At 44.5% G+C, this 26,945-nt stretch overlaps 1 protein-coding gene across 1 annotated transcript in view; it reads left to right on the top strand.

Moving 5' to 3' along the window:
* Positions 1 to 26,945, top strand: part of STK39 (serine/threonine kinase 39) — a 269,519-nt gene that overhangs the window by 95,918 nt on the left and 146,656 nt on the right. Inside the window, exons 6-10 of the mRNA XM_084798901.1 lie at positions 8,419 to 8,528; positions 8,810 to 8,911; positions 11,364 to 11,497; positions 18,365 to 18,413; positions 18,521 to 18,586. Of these exons, the coding sequence (XP_084655027.1) occupies positions 8,419 to 8,528; positions 8,810 to 8,911; positions 11,364 to 11,497; positions 18,365 to 18,413; positions 18,521 to 18,586 (461 nt within the window). The remainder of the gene's footprint in view (positions 1 to 8,418; positions 8,529 to 8,809; positions 8,912 to 11,363; positions 11,498 to 18,364; positions 18,414 to 18,520; positions 18,587 to 26,945) is intronic.

Below are 26,945 nucleotides of genomic sequence, written 5' to 3'. Positions count from 1 at the left end.
TGGGTAAAATAGACACATTCACTATCACATGTCATTTATACTTATATCGCCTTTGGACTCACTAAGTCACAAAACGTGTGTCCATATACACATACATACTTTTCCTTAGATTCTCTTTTTCATGGCTGTGCTTCTCCTCATCTAAGAGGTGAATAGGGGAAGTTGTGGAGTCACTATGCATTGAGGTCTTCAGGCACTCAACTGGCTGGGGGGCCTCAACTCTGGGGCTCACTGAGTCAGCCGAGGGCCATCTCGCTGTAGAGTAGACCTGAGACCTGCCTTTCAGAGATGCTCCCAGGTGACACTGCTCATTTCAGTCTGTGCACTAGCCTGAGGGCTGAGACTGTAGAGTTTTGAAGGGAGCTCTCTTTTCTGTTTCTCAGAAGTGTGTTGTAATGGTCAAGGTGATGGAATTGTCGCTCCAAACAGCAACCAAAAGTTAGACCTCGCTTTCAGTATGTGCGCCGTTCCCTTGAGATGCATCTGCAATTATTCTTTTTGATTTATGCCCCTGGCATTAAAAGCTGTGCTAATACGGGAGCTGTTTTATAACCTAAAATTGCAATGTGTACTAAACTGTTTTCTTGCTGATTTTTTTTTTTTGAAACTAAATCCTTTTGGGGATTGCAACAACTTTGGTCTTTGGTGTAATGATTAACTCTTGGCAGTCAGAAAGTACGCCAGTGCACATGCTGGGTTGGAGAAAGACAGGAGACTGTAAGAGTTAAGCCTTTGGGTACAAATCACAGAGTCGTTGTCTAATGGGAGATTAAGCATCAAAAACACCAGACTACCTCCCATATCCAGGAATCTTGGGGACAGGGTTTCCTAGTTGCTACAGGGCACCATGAAGGTCTGCCCCTGTTTCCTTTCTCCATCAGCTGTGTGTTTGAGGGTACCTGTCTTCCTGGGTGGCAGCTGCTCCCCGAATTGCATCTTGCACAGGAAGAGGTGTTTGGAAAGCAAACTTTTAGGTGTAGCCTTTCCCACAGGAACTCGCACTATGCTTCCTATGGCTCTCACAGGGTAGGCACATTCACTGCTTCAGAGGAACCCTTCACTGGTTGCCTTAGATTCACTTAGATCCATCCCTTGAGGGATAGCAGACAGCCTGGGTGTAGTGGGGAGAGCAGGGGTGGGTGCAGAAGCAGAGGGGTCACCCAGCAATGTGTGTCACGGGATGAATGGTGCTGAGAGCTTAGTATCTTCTCAACTCCCCAATCGCTGTGCATGTGGCCTTGTGACAGTTAGGCTCATCTAAGTGGGTGTGCTGAAAAGCCACTGTCATGATAGAGGGAAAATGTCCCAAGCACAGGGAGATCCTTTCTAGAAGGAGTCTAGCCCTGTAAGTGTAGGTGGCTGCTATCCCAGGTCTTGCCACAGCTGGCCTCCATCCCCTTAGCCTTGAATTCTGTTCCCTTCCAGTGGTGCCTGAGTTCTGATGAGCAGGGCAAAGGAACTCAGAGGTATGGCACTCACTTGGAGGCCTAAAGTGTCCCTCTACCGCCTTCGAGGAATTGCTGTCCCAAGCTCCCCTCTCTTCTTTGGTCACAGGTTTCCCAGCTGACAGGAAGGAGGCTGCAGCCTCGGGGTTTCCACTTAAGACTCGGCTCTCAGTGCCTGGAGGCTTGATGACATTTTGATGATGCAGGGTTTCAGGGAAAAAAAACGAGAAGTTGCTGTGGTCTAATTCAGAAGCAAAGTTAAACTGGTGAACAAGGACCGGATTTAATCACTCATTTGAAAAGTGAAACAGAAACAGTTACTTGGTCAGTTAAAGGCGCTAATGGCACCTGGCTGGCTTTTGTGACAATTGGGTAAACTTCCCCTGGGAAGAGGCAATACAGGAAGGTGGTGGCTCCACATGCCCACTCACAGCCTGGAGGAGCTTCCTCACTCTTCAGTGCCAGTCTTGGAGCACCGGAACAGGGACAGGGGAGTTGATTGGAGTTCCAAGGTCAGAACTGTCCCTTAGGAAGAATAATCCTTGTGGGCTGTGAAGGCTGGACCACAGTTGGGAGAGGTACAGCTGACCCTGTAGCTGCGGAAGTCACGGCTCTGCCTGGTCCTGCTTTTCTTCCCTCTCTAAGAAAGAGGGGGAAAAGGGGCCGCTGGGTGTCACGTGTTTCTTTTATTCATGTTCCTTGGCTCATGCGAAGGTCACTCTTTCCTCACGTCTAGTCTCCCGGAAGGTCTGTAGCGTCTTAAGCAGGCGCTGTGGAAAGTTGTGGTGGCAAGGCCTTCCGAACTCTTAGTGAAATTGATTCATTAGCAAGCAAGTCCCTAGATGGTTCTCCCAATTTGTCCCGTAAGCTCAGGGAAATCTCTGGTCTCATTCCCGTAGGTGAATGAGAGATTCTCTTGTGACTGGCACACGAGAATCCACACACAGGCCTCTTTTGTCCTTCTACTTGGCATCAATAAACCAAAATCTACACAGGAACACCAGGACGTGGGTCTATCTTTGGGCCTTATTAGTATTTTAAAAAAATTATTTTTCATGCAAGGTGAAGAAAAACTCTCAAGTACTTAACAACTTTTCTGTCCTGAACCCTCCTCTGTCGTCACCAGGAAAGGCCATTTTCCAGCCCCCATTACCCTTCTGCACAGCTCTCTGTTTTCCCTTATCACACACCCCTGGCATTGGACCTCACTCTTGCTTGTCTCTACTTAGATACCCAGAATAAAAATGCGTGCAGAGGCCTGCGTAACCAAGGGTTCCCAGGACCCCTCCTGGGCCTTCTTCTTTAGAAGGACCAGCTGAGCCCCTCCCTGGGTTGTGTATGATGTTACAAGTAGAATATCACGCTGTGCGTGTTGGTTTTAGACATTGTAACAACACAACTGGCAGGCTAATTCTCTAGACTAAATCAGGCAGCAGGAATTGCTCTTTTCCCATTGTTTTGCCTTCTTTATTTAAAATACGGATTTGTCGCCAACAATAAAAAGAGCAAAGAAGCTTTTCCTTAAAGACACTGGTGTTTGTTTTCCCTGGCAGATTGGGAGATCGGCAGCAAACAGCAGATCTGTGTTTCCTCTCTGGCTACTCTCTTCGCTGCTTGAGTGGCAGAAGCTTGCTTGTGACCTGGGTGGGAGGTTGCTGAGAGAGAGGGCCCAGGACTCCCTGTAGGTCCCAGCCCTCCCAGCACCAACCAAGGCTGAGCATCAGGTGTCCTTAATCCCAGGAACTGTGGGTCTCAGGGCCTGGCCTCCTGTGTGTTTTCTCACGGCCCCTGCAGATACTTGAGGTTTCGGCCTTTGAAGCTGTCGGAGTTTTTCTTCTCGCATCCAAGCTTGTGTTTTGCTCACACTCAGCCTTTGCCTGGAACTGTTAGCTTACTTGCTCTACTCCTTTACCTCACTCTCAAGGTCAGGTCCAAGGCCCATTTTAGACATTGCCTATGGTGATGGTTGTAGCTCCGGTGCTGTCCCACACAGACACCATAACACCGGGGTTTACACACTGTGCTGTTGTGTGGTATCTCATGTCTTATCCTTCCTGAGATGGCAACACCATAAGGTCAGGAAGCAGGTTGTTCTCACACACAGTTCATGCCAGCTTCTGAAGAATACTGACTGACACTGGCTGACGACCCCCCATGCCCCCTCCCCCCGCCTTAGCTCATTTAAGTTATTTGTTAAAAGGTGCGAATAGTAAGTTGTCAGTCACCCTAGGGAAAATTTATACAGGGGAAAGGAAGTAGGATAAACTGACAAAATGAAAGCAAAAGAAAAGTAGACTTAAATGACAAATCTGGTAACACAAACAAGCATACCAACAAACAAACAGAGGTCCAAAAAGGCTTCAAGTCACACAGTTGTGGAGTGGGCTGGTGTTGGTCTTGGGCACCGTGGCATCTACCTTCCTTCTGTATTTTAGTGCGCGGTATTCTCAAAATCAGATAACTACGATGCTACAGGCCCCCCACACCCCCCCCCAGCACTTTCCACTTGTACATCCATCTAGGATGATGACCAGAGTATCTCAAATGACACTTGACAGAGTAGGCAGGGGTGATGAAGGTAGATCAAAGGAATTGCCAAGGATCAAGATGTCAGGGATGCCTCTGTCCCTAAGGGCTCATAGAATAATGCCCTTTGCTAGCTCTGCACACAGTCCAGTGGTAGAGGGAACCCTGTATGCTGACTATAGGCATCATATGTAGAAGCAGCACTGGAGATGCCAGGAGCTACTGACATAAGTGGAAAACCTTTTGATGTGGGGCAGGAGGTCCTGGTTGATCTGGGAGCAGTGAGCGATGGTGCAGGAGAGGAAGGGCTTGGTAATTACGTGTTAGGATAAAGGGCTTTGACTTCTTCTTATGGGAAACAGTATCTTACCAGGCTTTAAAGGAGGCCTTGGGCTTGTGACATAGAGAGGTCTATTTTATTGCTGGAGCGGGGAGTCCGAAGGTCACAGGAGATGGGGGTTCAGGAGGCTGCTACAGGACTCCTAAGAACTAAATGTGGCTTAAACTTAGGACCTGACTGAGGGGGAAGAAAGGAGGAGATGGATTCAAAGGGTTTGGAGCCTTTTCTTACTAAGGTAACAGTACTCCTCCTGACCTTTTCCTTACAGTAGCTTTTACCCACATCCTGTAAAGGCACAAAGGAGGGATAGCTGAATTCATGTGTAACATTGGGCTCTCTGCTGACAGAAAAATGTGCGTGATTTCTGACCTAAGTTTGTCTGGCCCATTCAGCTGTATGCTGGTGCCCCTAGGAGAACCTGGCTTCTCTTTAGTGTTCTCCCCCACTTGTTCTCACTGTCACATGTATACTGTCTGAATAGAACAGAGTACAGTGACCCCTGTTTGTATAACCACACTGTGCTCTTTTGTCAAAGGCTCTGTTCTCCATACTGATAAATCGTTTTGTATACATACTAGCCACATATGGGAGCAAATTGTAACTATTCTGTGGTTGGGATGTTAAGATTGGTGTTTTCTACTTCTGGATTTTTCACCTCTGAGTTCTAAGGACATTTAACCATCTGTCTTTGACTTTAAAGTAGATGTTCCAAGCCGAGGCTCTGAACAAGTATGTGACTCATGTGAATCATGGAAGAGACATTGAAGAGACATTGTCAGTATTTAATTGCTACTATATATCTTTCATTTCTATTGTTCTAGCTTTTCAAATGTATAGTGTAAGCAGGTACAATTTTAAGGAATTGAAAAATAATAATTATAATTTAGTTGGCTCATATCCTTATCTGTCTTAGTGTAAAAACCTAATTATTCCTCAAAGCCGCCTTTATCCATATCATTATTTATTTAATGTTATCATATTATAAGAGCATTTCAATAAGGATGAAGTGTTGAATTATTTGTTGAACTTCATTTTGGAAAAATAAATTAAAATTTATATATTTAAAAGCCTTAGAAGAGTCACCTTCTCTGGCCATGGGTAGTGGTGTTATCATTAAGAATCAGATGCTGGGGGCTGGAGAGATGGTTCAGAGGTCAAGAGCACTGTCTGCTCTTCCAGAGGTCCTGAGTTCAATTTCCAGCAACTATATGGTGGCTCACAACCATCTGTAATGTGATCTGATGCACTCTTCTGGCATGCAGGTGTACATGCAAATAGAATACTCATATACATAAAATAAATAAGTAATTCTTTAAAAAAAAAAAAGAATGAGATGACATGCAACCAATATGATATGGAGAGATTTATTTGGGGTAAGGGTGAGGGCGAGGAGTTAGGGCCTGAGTGTGCCAGAGACACAGAGACAAGAGAGACAGTGTGGGAGAGAGAGAGGAAGAAAAAGGGGGTCCCCTTAGAAAGAGTGCAAAAGAGAGAGGTAAAAGAAAGAGGAGATGGAGCATTTGTCCTTTGATATCTGGTGCCTCTAGCACACATACCTGGTGGCAGGCAGCAGATGATGATGATGATGATGACGTCAGAAGTTGCTAAGCAACGTAGAAGCAGATCAGAGGGGCTAGTAGGCTAGCAGATCGGCTTGTGAACTAACAGCATCCCCTTATAAATGACAGTTACTTGACTCCTCTGTGAGCTACCTGTGTGGTCATTCAAAGAATTTTAGAGTAGATTCCATATACGCAAATTAAATTGTATGGCATTTTTCAAAATATAACTTTATCGCCAGAATGTCTCGACCTGCCACCTGCCCAAGTAATGACACAGAGACCTTTTGTTAGCATGATAGCTTGGCTTTACAGCTTAGGTTTGTTCGCAACTAGCTCACATGACTTAAATTAACCCCTTTGTACACATTTACTTTCTGCCACATGACTTGTTACCGCTCCTCAGTCCTGGCACCTGCTTCTTCCTCCGCTTCTGGCTGGTGAATCTCCCATGCGTGGGTCTTTCCCAGAGTTCCTATCTCTGCCCAGAAGTCCCGCCTATGCGCTCCTGCCTTGCTATAGGCATTTGGCTCTTTATTAAACCTAGAAGAAGGTCAGAGAGAAGAAGGTTCACAAAACACTGAGACAGGTGATGTTATAAAAATAGCAATATCAGTGTCTGAGCTGTGCTCAGCTCCCTGCTGGTACAGAAACCAACACCAGAATAGTATGATGACAGTCTTTACACAGCACACAAGATTACCCCAACATAGCTTTTCTTCAATAGTAACGTGCAAGTAGCAGCAGGAACAAAGGCGCCATCTCTTCATTTTCATTTCATTTACTTGTAACCGATACCCTGTTGAGAATTGAGCATGTTTAACAGTAAATAAATTCAACAGATTTGTACTCAGGGGACTAGTTACAATGTCACTAAATCACACCGGTGTTTACCAGTGCTGTAGGTCTAAACCCAGCCAACATAAGCCTTTGATGTAGGTTTGTACTTGAGGTTGTGTTTTGTAAATGCCGTTGTCCTGACAGACAACGAAGGGAACTAGCAAGAGAGAAGTATATCAGCGCAACATTGCAGCAGTCATAGGGCATAGTGTCCTGCCTTGTGGTGAGATGCTGGCTGCCCCTCCTTTTTGGCAGATGGCCTGTGTCTTACTATGCAGCCCTGGCTGGCCTGTGCCTCCCAAGTGTTGGGATGAAAGGCATGCCTCACTGCACTCTGACCTTTCTGTCTCCCACTTCTCTCTCTCGAGAGATGCTCGATATGGCTGTTACCAAAATATATGCTAGCCCTGAGTAGTTGCTTCTTTCATTTATAAACTACTCTTACTCTATGCAAAAATGTAAGTGAGCATGCATCAACAGGCAGCAGCTGTCCCCTGCAGAAGTTATATTTTAATGTTTGTCTATATGCAAAGTAAGCTCACATACCAAATTTCTAACGAGTATTAGGATGAGTACGATGGTTTTTGGTCAGAGAGATGGATCATTGGGTGAAAGTGCTTGCCACACAAGCCTGAAGGATGTGAGTTCGATCCCACGAACTCATGTGTACGAGCCAGACGTGATGGAGTGCATCCGTAATCCCAGTGCTCCAATAGCGAGGTGGGGGGGGGGGTGGAGACAAGCCTGCAAGTCTGTGGGTCAGGCAGCCTGTTGTTTGCTGCACAGCAGGAACAGTGAGAAGTCCTGCTGCAGTACAAAGAGAGAAGCAGCTTCTGAGACTTGTCCTTTGACCTCCACAAGTACGCCATGAGCACACACTCATCCTTGGTGTCCTCCCACACACATGCGCGTGCACACACATGGACTCATGCACTCATGTACACACAGGCTTTTAATAAATGAAGTAAAGTAAGAGATTATTTTAATTCTACTTAACATTCCATCTGCACTCATGAAAATTATTAAGGAAGCAAACTTTGGGGGAAAAAACCCAGTCTGTGCTGACTCAGCCTTTCCTTTGTTGCCTAAAGACAGCACTAGGCTTGCAGCGAGCTTTCGGTACCTGGTGTGTGGGTTTGCTCTTATGATGTCAGTCAAGGTATTATTAGTATAGACCGTTTAGTCTAGGACATGGTGACATGGAGTGGATTCATTTTTTTTCCTTTATAACATTGATAACTTAAGAGTTAAATGGGCTAGAGAAATCACAATAAAAATAAAAAAATTACTATATCACAGTCGATACTTACTTTCTCCAGTGGTATTCTTAGTAGTGATTAATGAAAAAAAAAACTTAGATAAGAACCAAGACATTTTATATCTTAAAAAGTCTTTATGCTTTCATTGATAGTGTAATTTATTTTTTTAAAAAAGCAACTTTTGGTACCTTTTCAGTAGAAAACATCGCATGCTATGGTGAGCTTGCTGGCCCGTTTCCTCTGATAGCATTTTCTGCAGTGTACAGAACAGCAGATGGTGGATGGCAGCAAAGGCCTGGCTTGCTCCTGAGAAATCCCCACGAATGTGTTTGCAGCTATCCATCAGGACCCTGAGCCCCAACAGGGAGAGATTAGATCAAGATCAGATTTTATAAGCCACATAAACAGAAAATAAGGTTGACTTTTTTTCTTTTTTCTTTTTTTTTCAGATTTTGGGGTAAGTGCATTCTTAGCAACAGGGGGTGATGTTACCCGGAATAAAGTCAGGAAAACGTTCGTTGGCACCCCGTGTTGGATGGCCCCTGAAGTCATGGAACAGGTAAAAAGAAGTTACCTTGATTGCTACAGTACAGTAATACATAGCATTAATATATCTATAGAGAATGTGCCTAGTTAGTCTCCAATAGCACAGGTGTGGCTCACTGCAGGGTTAACATTTCATGGCTGTAGATTTATTATACAATATAGATTTGAATTCCTGATTGCTAGCTAGCCCTCAGCAAACTCTGAAATTTTGTAAACAGCTTCAGATATCTAACATAGTAATGGATGTCTTGATGTGTTACATCATTGTGGGTGTCTTTTCTCCTCTTTTCTTAGGTGAGAGGCTATGACTTCAAGGCTGACATGTGGAGTTTTGGAATAACCGCCATTGAATTAGCAACCGGAGCAGCGCCTTACCACAAGTACCCGCCAATGAAAGTAATGACTGTGGGGTGATTCGCCGGGTTGGAACTGTGACGGGGGTGAGGGTGGTGTGGGTGGGGGCATGGGTCCCTCAGTTCTCCTGAATATGCTTATTTTCCTCACAGGCTTGTGGGAGTACGTGGGGGGGGGGGTGGGATGCAGCCAAATTAAAGGCTGACTCATGCTCTTCATGCGCCAAGTTGACAGAGGTAGAGCAGTGCCCTGCTCTGTGACTTGGTACAGCTGGCGTTGAGGAGATGCAGGGCTCTGACTACTGATTCTTGAAAGACCAGGACAATCTTAGGTCTACCAACAGAATCTCAGAATGCGTTAGAGGGCTGTCACATTTGCAGATGGGTTTCAGGCTGCTTAAAAAAATATATAGTCTTTCCCGTTTTCAGCTTGTTCCCAGAGTGTGCTGTTGTGGCTCATCGGATGCGAGTGAGTCACAGTGTTTTGAAGCACCAGATACTTTGGGTACTATTTTCAGGTTTTTATTATTCTCTCCCCTCTACCTCTGAGATGGTGGCAGTGTTTCTGATCTTTCCAACTAGATTTTGTTTTGAGGCTGCAGTTGTTCAGTGGAAAGTGTGAAGATGTTTCATCAAATCTCTAGCCTATGCTGGCTTTATTTTCCATCATTTCATTTTTAGAAAATTTAAAAGAGGCTTTTCGATCACTTCCCCCTGGTGGGACTGCCTTGCCAGGCCACGGGGGAAGAGAACAAGCTCAGTCCTGATGTGACTTGATTGAGCTGGGGTGGATTTGAAGTGGGGCACCCATTTTCTGAGGAATAGGGGAGAAAGATGGCGGAGAGGGTGGCAGGGTGGGACTGGGAAGTGAGGAAGGGTGGGGCTATGTATGACAAGGATGTAAAGTGAATAAATAATTAGTTTTTAAAAATCAGTTTAAGAAGCAGGCAGTGGTGCAGATCTTAGGGATCTAGAGCACATGGTTAGGGAACGTGAGCTTTGGGTTGGATCTCCTGGCTGTGTCCCAACCTCTGTCCCCTAGATGTACTTTCTTAGTGTAGAGAACTTGAAAGGACAAGTAAGAATAGCAAGGAAAAATAAAGACCCACGCTCTCACCAGACACCAATAATCTGTTAACGTTCCAGTGGTGTCAATTTCTTATTACCAAAGTACTCTTGGTGATTGTGCCTAGGACTTCACCAGAGCTGAGCATACTGCACTGCTGAGCCCCACCCCCACCCCGTTCTGTTTCTATCTATTGTTTCAATATAGTTAAGGTGTCAGTGGTATACCAAATGAGTGTATATGCATGTCTTTATCTGTAAGATTTTCTTTCAGCAGAAAATCTGAAATTGAAATGTAAACCATAGAAGAGATTTGATGGACCCAATACTCAAGAGACTCTGAGAACTTGGTCTTTTGTCCATTCTTTTTTATTTTTTATGTTTCTTTATCTCCCTGCCTCTCCACGTGTGTCTCCCACCTGAATCTCTAGAGGCACCAGTTAGTCCTGGCCTGAAGACCCCACCAGGGCTTTTCTCAGGAGCTGACAGTAGTGCACGCTCTCCTTTGGGCTGATGCCCTCCACAGACATCAGTCTCTTCTCTCCTGCATCTGCTCACACATCTCAAAGTGTTTGAAAGGAGTCTTGGCATGTATAGCATTTGCATAAATCAGGGCTGCTTCCTGCGTCAAGGAGGTGTGCTCGTTTTGTAGGTCAATAGTATGCTAACACGCTACTTGCTTTTACAGCAAATACTTGTCTTAGTGTGAAAGAGATGGGTTACTTCTTTTTGACATGAAACTGTAGTTGTTGTCCCCTGCCATGTAGCGCATCCTTTGGTATAATTATAGGTTTTTGTAACTCATAATTATATCCTGGACATCACTGTCTTATTCTTTCAATTTTTACCAGGCTCTTTTTTTTTTCTTTTCTTTTCTTTTCTTTCTTTCTTTCTTTCTTTCTTTCTTTCTTTCTTTTTTTTTTTCTTTTCAGTCTTCTCATTTTGTTTTCTCTTTAAGAGAAAATCACGGTACCTCCGGGGATGCTGTGGTTTTATTTTTAGGGTTGCTAATATGTTGCAGGAGCCTTAAGTACAGCGGGTTCTGTACTTAGGAATGGCCTTACCACTTGACTGTCCCTTTCTTTCCCAACCAGCCTGTGTTCCAGCTACAAGTTCCCTGTTCCCTGAGGTCCTGTGAGAGCTACTTCCCAGAAAACATTTTCCCTGTGGCCTTGAGAAATTATTATTAACACACAGAGCACGTTTCATAAGTTCTGTCCATGGGAGCAACCAAAGGGGAGAGGAGGGTGTGGGCAGCTCTGCAAAGGGAAATATGTTCCTTCAGGACTGTAGGGCCACTAAAATCCTGGGGGGAAAGCGCGCTTGTAACTCAGTCAAGGACGTCTTTGATTCTTTTGTGGAAAAAAAAAGTGAAAATTCTACCACCACTTCTTCCACAGAGCGGGTCTCCTCCTTTGTTTTTGCTGCAGGTGCTAATGTTGACTTTGCAAAATGACCCGCCCACTTTAGAAACCGGAGTAGAGGATAAGGAAATGATGAAAAAATACGGCAAGTCCTTCAGGAAGTTACTTTCACTGTGTCTTCAGAAAGATCCTTCCAAAAGGTATGCCCTGCTCAGAGCGGGATCGAGGGACCTGGTTTGAGTCCTGGCAAAGCTATGTTTGTGGATGAGAGAAGATGCCTTGCTGTGTTTGTCCCCCCTCCCCCACTTGTCATCCATCCGGTTAGTGGGGAGCAGCCAGCATGGCATAAAGGAGAAGGTGGAGGAAGAATTGATCTCGCTTTCTCCAGGTAGGCAGGTAGGCGCAGCCACCATGGAAAAGGGAGGGGACAAAGGAGAAGCCAGAAGGCCCTGATGGAGCTGAGAGGAGCTTAGGTTGACCTGACCCCTCAGGATCTGAACATCCAGCCAGCTCCAGTCTGAACCGGGCCAGTTACTGAATTTTACATGAGCTTCCTTTTAGTTGCAGAACAAGTTGTTAGGGCTGTTTAAAAGATTATCAGAGGAGAAAAGCGTACCTAGAAAGGTTAATCACGTGAGCGGAAGCAGCCGGCTTTAAATTAACCTCGTGTTTCCTCTGTGTTCTCATGTTACTGCCCAGCACTGGATCAGCTGTTTCTTCCTTTTTAATCCCGTGACTTTGAAATACCCCTGGTGTTGATTATGGAACCCAGAGTGCTTTAGCATCTAAAATCACACAAGCCTTGTAGAGATGTGGCATTTCCCTTACAGGCCTGTCGGCCATAGGTCATCCAAGGCACTGCCATTCTACTTAGAAATAATAGTAACAACAACAACAACAACAACAATAATAAACATAAACAACTTCTTCTGGAAGTCTCCCACTCAAGGAGGGAACCCTGTTGCTGGAAAGTATTGCTTTATTCCAGTTGTAAACTTTGTGTAATTTACCAGGCTTTTTACATTTGTACAGTATTACTCTCAGGGCATGTTTCTTTAGCCTAAGCACAGTTGTTGTGAGACTTTGTGACTATTTGCTATTGCAAATCTTTTATTTATTTCCTGCATGTAATCCCTCAGACTGTTTCTGCTCCACATGTCTCTCGTCTTTATGCTTGGTTTTTAGGGGTTATTTTTCTTCCAGTGTCACGTGATCTTTCACTAGGCCTTCCTCCCCCCCTCTCCCCAAAGGGAGACTGCTCTGAGATCCTAACTTTGTTCTTCATCTTTTGCTTCTCCTTGTATTTTTGCCACAAGGACAAATGTGACATTACAGGGAACTGGCTGAGCCTCCACACCTGGAGAGAGCCAGCCTTGTGTTTCTGTTAATTCTGGGCTTTACTAACAGCCTTCCGAATTCTGGAACAAGTTGAGATCCACCTAGTGGCTGTGGTGAGTGATGTCACACAGCTCTGAAAAAGGTTCCTTAGGGTAGAACTGCTAGTGTTCTAACAGTCTAACACAATAGACCATTTTTGTTTCTTAGTAAACTTAAAGACTTTTCCAGGTTTATTCACTGTGTGAGTTCAGACATCTGATTCCCTCTCTGTGTGAGTGTGTGGGAGACAGTGGGCCAGAGAGGAGATGCAGATCCTTCAGAAGGCAGCCACGCACTGTGTATTGCTGTGCACATGAACCCTTTCCCTCCTGTGTGAGGGCCTCCTCTAAGTGCTGGCCCTTTAACTGCAGCTGTTCTCAGTTAGAAGAGCTGCAGTGTAGACCAATAGTGCTGTCCTCGCTTCCCAGAGGCTCTTTCTTTCCATGAAAAGACACAGACATGGAAGATGGATGTGACGTGACAAGTTTAAGAAAAGTAAAAACAAACAAACAAACAAATACACAAGAAACTACCATGGATTGTGAGGATGGAAAAAAGAATATTGTTGGGTTGATTTGATGTAACCTGTCATTTAAAACACAACCAGTATGAAATATACACATAGCAAGATGCACGTGACAAAATTTTGAAATGATGATTTCCCCAGGATATATTTAGTCCCTTCTGCTCTTCTGCTCTGTCATGCTGTTTAAGACTTTCTGCTTTTTTCTCTGTTGTGTTTTTCTTTCCGTTCTCTTCCTGTAGTTTTGCACTGCTGACTGGGTTTTCTAGCTCTATCTTATTCTCGTTCTCATGAATTCATTTCTTTGTCCATGTAATGGGCCTAGTAATGCTCATGTCAGAGGATTGCTCTGAGGACGCAGGCAAGTGACACTCGAGGCACACAGCAGAATGCCGGGCAGGCTTCAGAGCTTAGGAAGTATCCACTCTGGCTGGGAGAATTGCAGTGATTTTATGTACTAATCACAGTATGCAATATATATATATATATATATATATATATATATATATATATATCACTATTATGCTGTACACATTTGTTGACTTACATAATAAATTCAAATGTTTTGGAAGACTGTACACTCAGCTTTATATGTGGAGACTCATAGAGTGTAGTCTGGAGGAGATTTAAGTCCTCTGAAGAGAGTTTCAGGAATGGAAACCAGATTCAAGTGGGTTTAGGAGTTGAAGGAAACTGGTAACTTTTATGTGTCTGTGCTGCCTGCATTAGCTCATCTCCCTACAATCTGAGTTCACCGGCAGCAAAGCCATGGTGCTGCTAAGAGACCTGAGCAACCAGTGACAAGCACCATGGCAGGACACCCGGGACAGATTCCCTCCTGTGCTCGCATGCCAGGCTCTGCACTGTCCATGTGACATGGAGCTGAGGTGTGGGAGCCCTGTGCCCCATGGAAGTTTGTGGTTTGCATTAAGCCCAGGCAAAGTTGCTTGCATTTGCATAGCAGGATATCTTGCTCTTTCCTGATAAAATGAGCCTTGCTCTTATAGATTACATACTCCTAAGTAGTGACACCCTATAGAAAGATTGAACATTTATATTGAGCACTAAATGGGCAGATGTTACATAGACAAATCTGTCAGAAGTGAGTTAAACTGGAATATTACGTTGCCGAGGGAGGGAGGCTGTGCACAGCAGTTCTGCCTGAGGTCAGTAAACTGTTTGAATTTATTAAAGCATGTTTTGAGAACTGTTTATACTGTATAATACTTGTCCCCAATCCTTTGAGATTCATTTTAGTCTCAGTGGGCTTTGGCCCATCCATATGTATCAGGAATCTGGTGAGAGATTTTCTTCTGAGACTGTTAGTGCTTGCAGAATACTGCGTTGTTTTTGTTTTTTGTTTTTAAATAGATTTCAGTTTCAGTCATTCATAGCCTGGACTATTTCAGGTGCTAGTAGTATTTTAGCATTTCCTGTAAAACAGTGTTTCTGCTTTACATTGCTGGGTGGTGGTTAGCAGCCATGTGAGAGGTGGCCAGACCATGCCTTGCTCCAGTAGAACTCAGTTAAAAAACAGGTTGTCTTGATGGCTCCACAGGAAGGCTTATAGCGGTAGTTTCTGCAGCATAAATGGCAGTAAATAAGTAAGGAGGCAGGGACATGCAAGCCTAAGTGGAGATGGGCAGCAGGCGCCACTGTTTGTCTCTCACTTTCGTTTTCCTCATTTGCCTACTTCTCCTGTCTACTACTTTCTCATGGAGGTAGCTTGGCAGATGTGAGGTTTTTACCCCAAAGCTGACTTCAGTGCAAAAGAAACCAATGACCTGCTGTTGAATTGTTCTCTGTATTGGGTTAGGGTGACCTGCACCTTAACAATTGTTTCTATTTAAAAAAAAAAAAAAAGAATGTGTTTTTTTTTAAAGCAATTTCTTCTTCTGGTGTGATGAAGGATAATGGGGGAGAGGAATGGGGGAAAGGATTTTCTCTGCAATACGCTTTCCCCCTTTACGCTTTTGGTTGCCATAGAAATAACCTTTCTCTGGAAGGGAAAGAATTTTCCCAGTCCTATTTGTCAAGGTCAGTCTCGCATTTCACAGCCCTCTTTCTACCTTGGTTTAACATTTGACCCTTGCCACGGAGAAGAAGTATGAGGAGTTACTGAGGAAAGGGAAAATGATTTTGGGTCCCCAACTTGGCACCTCTTCTGTCCCCACTCTTTGTTTTGCTAGGGTGCACCTCGTTTTCACTGTGTTTCCCATCTCTCTCTCTCTCTCTCTTTTTTTTTTCCTCGCTGTGCTGAGCAGATGCTTAGACTTCAGTGCTGGCTAAACTTAGCCGCAGGAGATACAGTCCTGCGTGCGAATGTCTACCGGCATCACTGTTGCTTCACGCCGGGGTGTGAAATTGAGCTATGATAGTTGTTTGCTGTTCTGTGCTGGGCATTGGGAATGCAAAAATGAATTCTACAGGCTCTTTGCCTTCGAAGGGCTCATAACACGATCAAGTGGAGCTAGCGGGGAGGGGTGAGCATCATATATTGAGGTAAACACGGCGTGGGAGTGGGAAAAGCCTGTTCCCAAGCACGAGGTTCAGAGCAGTGAGTTCTATTCACAGAAACTGGGAGAGAGATCATGAGGATGTTGACATCTAAACTGTTTCTTGACTTAGGAGCAAAGTGAACTAGTTGGTTATGAACCATTTTCAATTGAGAACAGCAGGCTCTGCTTTGTCACGAGTGAGCAAGAGACAGGCGAGAACGCCATTGTAGTTGAAGGCAAAAGCGCATCCGAAGATTCGGTGTCACTTGATCGTGGTGATTGGGTTTCTTTCAGGAGACTGCACCTCTGAGGAGAGGCAATGCAGGATGATGAGCAAGACGAATATACAGCAAAATAGTAACCGAGGCATCAGATGAAACGGCTAGTTCCTTCCTCATCTCCAAGTTCTTTGCTTTTTAGACAAGATGCAAACTCATGCATCTACTGCGTTGGCCACGGGATATGCCTCTCCTGTGGTTTAGACTCTTATTTACTTAAAGCAGCTTTCAGTTAGCAGCTCTTGTGGTGGATGCCTGACTTGGGCTTCTTTGAGAGGGACGGATAGCTAATATTCTCGAAATTTAAGGGAAACCGATAAACGTTAGGACAGAAATCTTCCTTGCCTAGAAATACAGTTTTGGACTCTGAGACTTAGGCAGCCCGTGTGCGTGCCTGCTGAGGTTCCCTCGCTCTCCGTGAGTTTGGTCTCTGTGGCATCTGGGTGAGGCCTCTGGGTTCCATAGCAGTCTATCGTTTTAGGCACAAGGACAATTTCTAAACTTGTCCCCATCACCCTAATATAGTCCTTTTCGTGCTTTAGCCTGTGAGGACAGCTTGCCATCATACAGCTTTAAAAGGATATAGAAAGCGTGGGAGACAGCTCGGTGTTTACTTTGGCCTCACCTGTTCCATCATTATTAGCACTTAGCATTTCCCATCCTGTGTATGTGCTCATTTTATTTACAGAAAGCAAGGGACAGCAGGTCACTGCATATTTCTTCTAAATGAGGTCATGTCATTATGATGTCATCATGATGCATTGCCACATTTAAGAAAATGGGCAGTATTTTCTTTTAAAAACAAACAAACAAACAAAAAGCCAGGCTATGTAGTAGTGAATTACAGATCTATTTCTAAACGTGTTTCGTAATGTTTGGTGCTTCCTTTCCAAACCTAGTGCTGAACCAAGCGAATGAGCTGCATTTGGCTTTATATTTTAGGTCTACTTTTATCTAGAATACTCCTTCATCTCTCCCCAGTTTTCCTCTTGGAAGGGGAGGGGCTCGTCATCTAGCAGATTGTACCACGACCTACCCTTTCTCCTTTCCTCCTACTTCCTCCCTCTTTCTCTCTTTTCCTCCATCCTTTCCTTTTCTTCATGTAGGATGTAGCCTCTTGGAGGTTAGGCAAGTGTTCTCCATTGACTAGAGTCTCCAGCCTTATAGGATGAGTATCAGGGCAGCCTTTCCCCACCCTGCTCCTCCTTTATACAGATACAAATAGAGAAAACGGATGTGAAATGGAGTCCCAATTAAGGAATTGTTGACAAAGGAAGCTAATTTTTTATGGGTGATTGTCAGTTGAACATAGAAGGAATGCTGAAAGTAGGAAATCGATGCTCTGCTATGTCCCATGAAATATTTAAGGCAAAGATGGTAAACCACGGGGAAGATTTTCAGTCACAGGATAACCATACAGAGCCAAGGCCTCACCCTGCAGGACACTGGCTAATTACTGTGGGGAAAGCAGACTGTCCAGTGTTGAGCTTTGGAGCCCGGGGACCAAGCTTGCTAAGAGTGGACTATCCTAATAGTCACCACCTCTGTGATGCTGCAGTGCAGGTCATGACAGTGTCCCTCACAGCTTGAGAAGGCCAGATCCAAAATGTATTTTGAAATTTCAGAGTCATCTGAACTTTGGAGAATTTACAAACTCTACCAACTGTGCGTTCCCCTGTCCGAACTGTGCAATCTGAAATGCCTTTAAATGTGTAGTTTTATGAGCAGTCTTGTCAGCATTCAGATGCAAGAGGGAGGTTCTTTGAGCCTTCTAGACCTGACTTAGAGTTTATGGGACAGAGAGCATAGTGAAACAGGTCACATGATAACATAAAGAAATAAACATGTCTAGAAGTGCCTTTAAGTGAATTTGCATTTTAGTAACTACCATGCCATTTGAATTTCCTTGAAAAAAATAAAACCAGTGGTCCACATACACTTGAATTAGACTAAATCCTGGCACACAGGGTCTAGCCCATTTCAGTAGCTGCTGTTCCCTGGGAATCACAGTGCACAGCGGACTGAAGGTCCTTTGACGGGGTCATGTTGCAGTTCGTATGGCTTCTTCGTGCGAGGTCACAGAAGGTGGCGTGCCAGCTCTCATCAACTCCCATGCTGACACACTGAAGCAGAGGAATGGAGGCTGAAAAAGTGACTGTGCCCAACCATTAACTCACAAGACTTTATGTGTTTTGTGGTAGAGGAATTTGGAAAGAACCAGAAAACCAACACGGCTTCACTCAGTGCCAGCTTGTGACTGACGTAGTTGTTGGTTTTGCTTGCCCTACCCTCAGTCTTCCAGAAATGGGCTGAGGTTAAGCTGTAGCATCAAGGCAGTGTATTTAATTATATGGTGATTGTCTCAACTCTGATTTATTATTGATCTTTCAGGCCCACAGCAGCAGAACTTTTAAAATGCAAATTCTTCCAGAAAGCCAAGGTAACATGCTTAAACCCCCCCCCCCAAGTCAATCTGCTATTTTGAAACGGCCTTGAGCTTGCATGCGTCTGATCTGGGGTTCAACTCTGGGGTCATTTGTTTTGCAGAACAGAGAGTACCTGATTGAGAAGCTGCTGACGAGAACGCCAGACATAGCCCAAAGAGCCAAGAAGGTAAGCACCATCTGCCCCCAGCGCCCCGAGGGATCCTCTCCCTCAGCCAGAAGTGAAAAACCATACAGAAACAGGAAGAAGGTTCCCCACACACAGGGTAGAAATTATCTGATCTGCATCGCTCTGGTAGTGAGTTTTCCTTCTGGTTGTCTCGGGTTGCTGTCCCATGTTTGGGCGTAGAAGCAGTGTGAAGCTAGCATGGTTTTAGTTTTGCGTGCAGCAGCGCCGCCCCCGCCACCCCCCCCGATAAAGACTAGAAACTGTGCGTGTAGGCAAGGTTTAAATATTGGAGAAGTGAGATTGCTATAGTACTTTCCTTTGCGTTTTTACAAAAGAGGAATAGTCAGTTTTAAAACCTAGTTTGAAATGATGAAGCAAAACATGTATTTAATGAATGGAATACTGGGTCATGTGTATGCATGTATGCTTGTGGAGGCCAGAGGTCAAGGGTAAATGTCTTTCCTTAGTTCCTTTCTACTTGTGTTTTGAGACAGTGTGTCATTCTTTGAGCCTTAAGCTCACTGACTCACTGGTCAGCCAGTGAACTGTTGGGATGGCATACTTGTCATTCATGCTCTTAACCCCACTACAAGCCGACGCTAGGGTGATAGTTGTCCGCTGGGCCTGGAGTGTTTATGGCAGCGCTGGCAATGCAAGCACAGGCCTTCGGTCTTTATTGACTGAACCGTTTTCCAACCCCCAAACTTGATTATAATGGTTGGTTGAATATCTGTGGGATATAATTCATTTCTCACAAAAGGCCCATGATTCTTTCTTATTCTACCTATGGTCACTAAGATTTGATTACCTACAAATTTCCAGTTATAGGTTTTAGATTCTCAAAATGGGGATGCAGGTTTATATGAATTTACCTGTCGTGGATTATTTTATTACTATTTTATTATGGATTTCATTATGATAATGTATGAAATCTAGTGAACTGTAGCCATCGGTTTGATTACTGGGTTTTAAATTTAGTATTATCTATTAGTAATTAAAAATGTATACCCTGTAGATTTAGGAAGCAAAGTTTCTTGCTTGCCTCCATGTTTGCTGGCTTAGACAGAAAGCCGAGGGGATCAAAATTGTGTGTGATATGAGTGGAACTGACAGATGGATGTACTTTGGACACCGAGTCTCATCACATCCAGGATTAAGTGAGTGAACACTAACTTCAAAGCTTTGACAGTTTGAAAACCATTCTTCCCAAAGTGCACTTAGCTGGAGCTTTAGCCTCGTTTTAGGTCATTCTTCAGTCAGATGTGAGTGAGTGACTCCTTCCCCGTAAGTGTCTGACCTCGACCGGCCGCTCCGCAACACAATTGCTTCTGGTCTTACGGGGTTATTATAACAGTCACTTAATCAAAGCCTGGATTCCAGGCCTCTGGCCTGTCCAGCTGTGGGTCTGAAGGGGCAGCACCGGGAAGTCAAAAGCTCCCATCTAGTGAAAGAGAGTGTGCCGGGATCGGGAATTGCCTGGCAAGTTCGAGGCCTTCGGATGGGAGGCAGAGAGAGGGGCCTGAATCTATTCCTCATGTGTTGTTGGAGTCTAGCCCGGGATCTTTTGATCAACTATCCAAAATATCATCCAGAGATGAAAAAAAAAAAGTGTCAGAGTTCCCCTGGCTTCTCTCTGCAAGGGACTCTTTAGCTTGTTGGCTCTGTGCTTTGTTTTACTGTCTTGGCAGCAGCACGTTTTATCTGTTCCCCCAGTCTCTGCACGTTGGGTTATGTGTGGCACGTCCTTCCTCCCATGTCCGCACCATCTCAGGCGCCTATTCTTGCTCCCTGACAGCACTGGAATCCTTTCACCCGCTTATCTTTTCTACTAGTGTTCATCCTTCATTCCTTGTTTCACTGCACAGCCCAGAGTAGCCTCGGGCCCTTGATGCTTTGGCCGCAGCACAGATGCTTGCACTGCAGGCATGCCGCAGTCACTGTACGTGGCTTCTCCCCTGCTTTCTTATGATGTATTTATTTACTTACGTGTTTTATGTACACGACTGCTCTATTTGCATGTATGTCTGCATTACAGAAGAGGGCATCAGAGCCCATTATAGATGGCTGTGAGGCACCATGTGATTGCTGAGAATTGAACTCAGGACATCCTGAAGAGCAGTCAGTGCTCTTAACCTCTGAGTCATCTCTCCAGCCCTTAAATTCTTATAAAATGGTTATTTTATATAGGTGTTTTGTCTACCTATATGTCTGTGCACAGTGTGCATGCCTGGTGCCCATGGAGGCCAGGAAAGGGCGGCTGATGACCTGAAACCAAAGTTACACATGGTGATGAACCGCTATGTGGGTGCTGGGAATTGAACCTGGGTCCTCTGAAAGGACAGCGAGTAATCATAACTACTGAGCCATCTCTCTTGGTCTAGCCTCCTCTGGTTTTCCTTTTAAAATTATTTGTTTTATTTTTTGAGATTATAATATAATTCTCTCTTCCTATTCTTTCCTCCAAACCCCCCACACCCCTCCTTGCTTACTTTCAAATCCATAGCCTTTTCCTCATTAATTGTTTTACGTACCTATATGTACATGTATATACATATATACCCATAAATATAGTCTGCGCAGTCTACGTAGTGCTTACTTGTATGTGTATGTTTTCCAGACTGACTATTTGGTATTAAGCAGCCAGATTGGTGTGCTCTTCCCTGGGGAAAACTGTTTCTCCCACTCCCAGCATTCCTCGGTTGCCTGTAGTTCTCTGTGTAGGGCTGAGGCTTTGCATTCTTTCCTCAATCCACTTGAGCATGTCAGTTGTCCTCCTTGCTCAGGGCATGTTGGTGAGGTCTTATGGGTGGAGCCTCTGACACTCCTAGGAGACGCAATCTCACAGCAGTCTTCTCTTACAGTCTCTGGCTCTTACAGTCTCTACATCCCCCCCTCTTCCTCAGCGTTTCCTGAGTCCTGGCCCTGGGTACAGGACTGTTTTGTAGATGTGTCCACTGCGACTGGGCTCCGCACTCGGCATCTGGTCAGCTGTGGTTTTCTGTAGCGGTCCCTATATCTGTTGCAAAGAGATGCTTCAGTGATGAGAGCTGAAGACTCCATGTACTGTGGGCATCAGGACATATGTTTAGAATGTAAATCCAGTGTTTTCCACTAGACATCTGTGGTAGATTTCCATCTTTCTTTCTATCTCCTGTTCTAATTCTCCTTAGACCTTGCTTCAAGATTAACTTTCTAACTATGCTCAGGAGTGCCTTTCAAATAAACCAAAATGAATTTGAGGAAAGATTTTTTAGAAAAAGGAAAGAAGAGAAAAAAAGAAAGAACACTTTCTGCCTAGTAAAGGCCACGGTTCTTACTGTCTAATCTCCAGCAAAATGCACCCTAACGTAGCCCAGACTTTCCCTATAGACGTCTAGCAAGTTGAGAAGATGAAGAATCTGCTCTGGTTATGACTTTATTTTCATCCTTTAAAAGTATTTTATTAGATAGGAGTGTTCTGTATATCCCAAATCCCATTCAGTTTGTCTTTATCTTGGAGCGGTAGAACTGAGAGATGTGAATTTCCAGTCATATGTTCTTGTGTGTCTTGCATAGTCTGGTGCATCATCATCATCATCATCATCAATATTCTTGGATTTGTTTTTGCTTTATGACTGAGTCTTAATATATAGCCCAGGCTACCCTTCAACCCATGAATTTGAGACCAGCCTGGTCTATATGATGGTGAGTTCAAGGCCAGCCAGGTAACCCTGTCTCAAAACAAAACAAAATAGAACAAAACAGTAAAACAACTAAGGAGAAAGGGAAATCACTCACTGCCAGGGTTGGTACAAAAAATTTCATCAATCTATGTTTCTGTATTTTAAATACAGTCCAAAAAAAAAAAACCCACAAAAAAACAAAAAACAAAAACCATTGGCCCTATTTGACTGTAGTGTGTGTTTGGGAATCAGCAGGTAGAAATATTACAGTTCACATTTATTTAATACTGTGTTGCCTTAGGTATTTTCACTTTGTGCTTTGAAATAATTTCAAACTTTTAAGAATCTTAGAAGAATGCTGTATAATGTTCCATACATACTTTCTCCTTCACTGCTCGCCCGGGACAGTTCAGAACACAGAGCACGTGAGGCTCTTTGCTCACAGTTGCACTTCAGTTTGTGTTTCCCCCAAACAAGGACGGTCTCCTATGTCACCACACTACAGTGCTCAAAAGCAAGAAGTTAACGCCAGCCTGCACGTTCTGTCACGTGCTGCTCCGGTGGTAATGACAGTTTACCAGCTTGGTCAGTTTCCCTACAGGATCTAATCCGTACCTCTTTTAGCTGCCCCGCTTGCCTTAACACAGAGCAGTGCTTCTCACATAGTTACACTTGTGAAAAAGCCAGGTCGATTAGTCTGTAGAGCGTCCTTCACTGCAATTTTACCTGGTCTTCATGATTCGACACGCGGGAGTCTCGGGAGTGACGCTGCATCATATACAGAGGCACACCCCGTTGCCTCATCCCCACCCTGCTGATGGAATGGCAACTACCTGCTTTAGGTGGTGGCTGCCTGCTTCTTCATTGAAAATGAAAGCGCTGTTCCCTAAGAGGAGGAGCATACTCATCCCCCAGGTCACGGCATCTTTTTTTCCAAGGCCACATTTTTGTTCTTTACCATTGTGGCTGCACATCCATAGGATGCCATGGGTAGGGATTCCTTGGGATTTGTAGCACACAGGATACATTTGCATCATATTTAGGCAAGATGCGTAGCTGGTACTGTCCTACCCCCCCCCGCCCCCCGCCTGAGCTGTCCTGGGCACAGCTGTGGCCAGCCGAGCAGCCTGACCTCTTCCACACTAACATCACTGACTCTGTGATGCCCGCATCCGAGCCATGGCCAGCACAGTATGCCTGGCCCCATGTTCAACAGCAGCAGATTCTGAGTCCACAAGATTGCCTTGGCTACTCTGTGAATAAAGGGGCCATTTGTGGCTGTGGAAGTCTGGCTGTCCTGTGAGCATGCAGGCACAGAGCTGGGGTGGGTGATGGAAATGGCTAGTCTAGCATGGAGCCTACACACCACTTTCTGGTCAGTTTCCTTCTTTGTTCAAAAACAGTTGTGCATGCATGAAGGAAGGGCGGGAGCTGTTAATACACCTTGCAGACAGCAGCATCAAAAGGACTTCCCAAAGCATAGCACGAGTTAGGTCTGAGCTCCATTCTCATTTCTGGGTCTACTGTGCTTCTGCTACCTTCTGAGAAAGAGAGAAGGGACCAGAAAACAACTAACTGGACCAAGGAAGGGACTGCTATCAGGCTCATACTGAGTCCTTCAGTTTCAAGACAAGTAGGGTGGATGAATATCCATACCTTTTACGGCCACTAGGGGGCGCCGTGTCATGGTAGGAAGCTAGAGAGTTTGACAGCTATCTTGAGGATTTGGGTGAACCTCAGGTTGTAGAAGGGCTTGAGACATCTGAAGGGGGAGACGTGGCTAGAGAGAACTTGGTAGCACCACTAGATATTAAGTCACTTTTGCTAAGCTATTAAATGAAGAGCTAAGCTTCTCACTCAGAAATGACAGAGGCACTATCTTCCTGTGTTTGTGTGTAGAGTTGGGCATATCAATTGGGTAAATTTTGCAATAAATGGTTGTTGTCATATAGCGTGTTTGGTTTCGTAAGCACACATGTTGCTCTTGTAGTGCCATTGCTTATGTTTTATGCTTGCTGTCCTTGATGGAGGATGCCATGGACTCTCTGCCCCTGCTCCCAGTGGTGGACTCCGAGGGATAGATAGATACAGGGCAGTCCAGAGAGTGGAACTCACTTTTCCTCAAGGAACGTGGTGCACACATCACAGGACTGCAGAGCTCAAAGGGTGGCAGAGAGTAAAACCATTAGGTCCTGGCCTTCGTGTACATACGGCTGGTGTGGGACAGGTCACGGGGCTGGTAGATAGGCCCCAGGGAGAGCAGAGAGAAGCACAGTGTTTACTGTGCACTCGCATGTGCTGGGCTGGGCAGCTGGTTCATATTTTCCTCAGCGATCACATGATTACAAGAACCAGTGAAGTCCTAAGTGTGATATCTGTTGGATAATAGTGTATGAGGTGTGTTTACTAATTAAGAATGGCCTGAAAAGACCGTAACTACTTTTAAAAATATATTTTATTAATTTATTCATACTACATCTCAATTGTTATCCCATCCCTTGTATGCTCCCATTCCTCCCTCCCTCCCATTTTCCCCTTACTCCCCTCCCCTATGACTGTGACTGAGGGGGACCTCCTCCCCCTGTATATGCTCATAGGATATCAAGTCTCTCCTTGGACCACAACTACTTTTAAATATCTTTGGAAAAGTAAAACCTAATGTAAATAATATTGCTAAGCCAAAATTAAAGTTCACACACTTTAAAAATAAATGGAAAAGGACCGTTAGTATTTGCCCCAGTTTTCAGACTTACACTGAGATCCAGGGACGCTGGGCCTTGACTACAGCCGTAGCCATGACAAACTGACTCCAAAGCCGGCTTCGCAGCTTCCTGCCATTTAGTCCTTTTTAGTTGAAAAAGCGGGACATTTTCTCTCTTTTTTTTTTAAATACATTTTTATTAATTTATACGTATTACATCTCAGTTGATGTAATATGTATCTGGTGGCACTCAGAGGAAAGATAATAGGTCACCAAGGAGAGACTTGATACCGTATGAGCATATTCAGGGGGAGGAGGTCCCCCTCAGACACAGACTTAGGGGAGGGGAGGGGAGTAGGGGGGAAGTGGGAGGAAGGGAGGAATGGGAGGATACATGGGATGGGCTAACAACTGAGATGTAATATGTATAAATTAATAAAAATGTATTTTAAAAAAAAGAGAAATGTAAATGTAGCAACCCTAAGGATCCTTGTTCTATGATCTTCAACTATAGAAAACCAGTAATTTAAAATACCAAACACTGAAGACCACTTTGTCGACATAAATAAATACTCTACTCAGTAAATAAAAAGAAAAAGAAAAAGAAAAAAAGAAAAAGCGGGAAACTACTTTTAAGCTTCTGCAAAGTTGCTTTCTTCTCTCCTGAAAGCTTGGTTCGCTAAGATAGTGAAACCAGAAGAAATGAGGCGATCTTAGGTTTGTTCCATGTTTTCCCAGAAGAGGGCAGCAACGAGCTTTAGAGAACCCGAAGGGAGGGTCTGCGTTCTGAAGTCATCGTGTTTGTAGGTGACTGAGGTAGTCTGGTTACTCAGTTGGCTGCTCTTTTGTTGGGCAGGCAATTGAAGGATGGCAGTCTAAGTACTTTTCGCTTTTATTTTGAATTAAACATTTAAAACGTGTGTTACATTCCTCTGTTAAGACCAAAGTAACTTAACATGCATTTTGCACAATTTATGTCAAAACCAAAAGTCTTAATCTAGAAAGATAGATTGGAGCGCTTCCAGTGTTTCCTGAGTAAATTAATACAGTTTAGAAGTATCAGGATATTTTTCGAAAGTTCCTTGCTCTAAGAGTCTCCTTAGTGCTGGGTAAACAGAGGTAGGAAGGACTGAGAAAGCATATGCTCGCTAACTCTAAAGGAGGAGGAGTAAGCCGAACTCTGGACCGGTTGCCACACGTGCTTTCCGGTGATAAACTCCGTGATCAGATCAACCTGGGAAGAAAGGATTTAGTTCAGTGTATACTTACAGTAACGGTCCGTCTCTGTGGGAAGTCAGGGCAGGAACCATAAAGTTAGGACCACTACCTAGGCTTTCTCACCTAGGGGTGGTGCCGCCCACAGTGGGCGGGGCCTGCTTATGTCAGCCATCAATGAAGGCAGGCTTGCTCACCACAGGTGAATCTTGTCAAGGCGATTCTTAAGGTCTCTCTTTTCAGGTGGCTCTAGGTTGTGCAAAGTTGACAACAAGCGGTGACCCGGATACCCTGATGGATGCTTCAAATAGGCTCGAGGCTGCAATCCTCTTGCAGTTTTTGTTTCTTCCTTCCCTCTTGGTAGAAGCAGTTGCATGTGTTGTGGGTTCCGTTGAGGGAGAACGGTGATGGTGAGCCGTATCGTTTCTCCCGTTTTAGAGCTGCAGATCAGTATTAGAAAGGTGGGAGTTACTTCTTGGCTGGGACTGATCTGAACACGTCTTCCAAGAGTGTAGGCTTGTTCGTTCTTTTTTTTTTTTTTTTTTTTTTTTTTTTTTTTTTAATACATTTTTATTAATTTATACATATTACATCTCAGTTGTTAGCCCATCCCATGTATCCTCCCATCCCTCCCTTCCTCCCACTTCCCCCCCCTACTCCCCTCCCCTATGTCTGTGTCTGAGGGGGATCTCCTCCCCCTGAATATGCTCATACGGTATCAAGTCTCTCCTTGGTGACCTATTATCTTTCCTCTGAGTGCCACCAGGCATCTCCATCCAAG

The sequence above is a fragment of the Acomys minous genome (assembly GCF_964271855.1).
Source record: "Acomys minous genome assembly, chromosome: 10".
Taxonomy (NCBI): domain Eukaryota; kingdom Metazoa; phylum Chordata; class Mammalia; order Rodentia; family Muridae; genus Acomys; species Acomys minous.
Note: the sequence above shows the minus strand (reverse complement) of the source record. Positions and strands in the feature narration are given on the sequence as shown.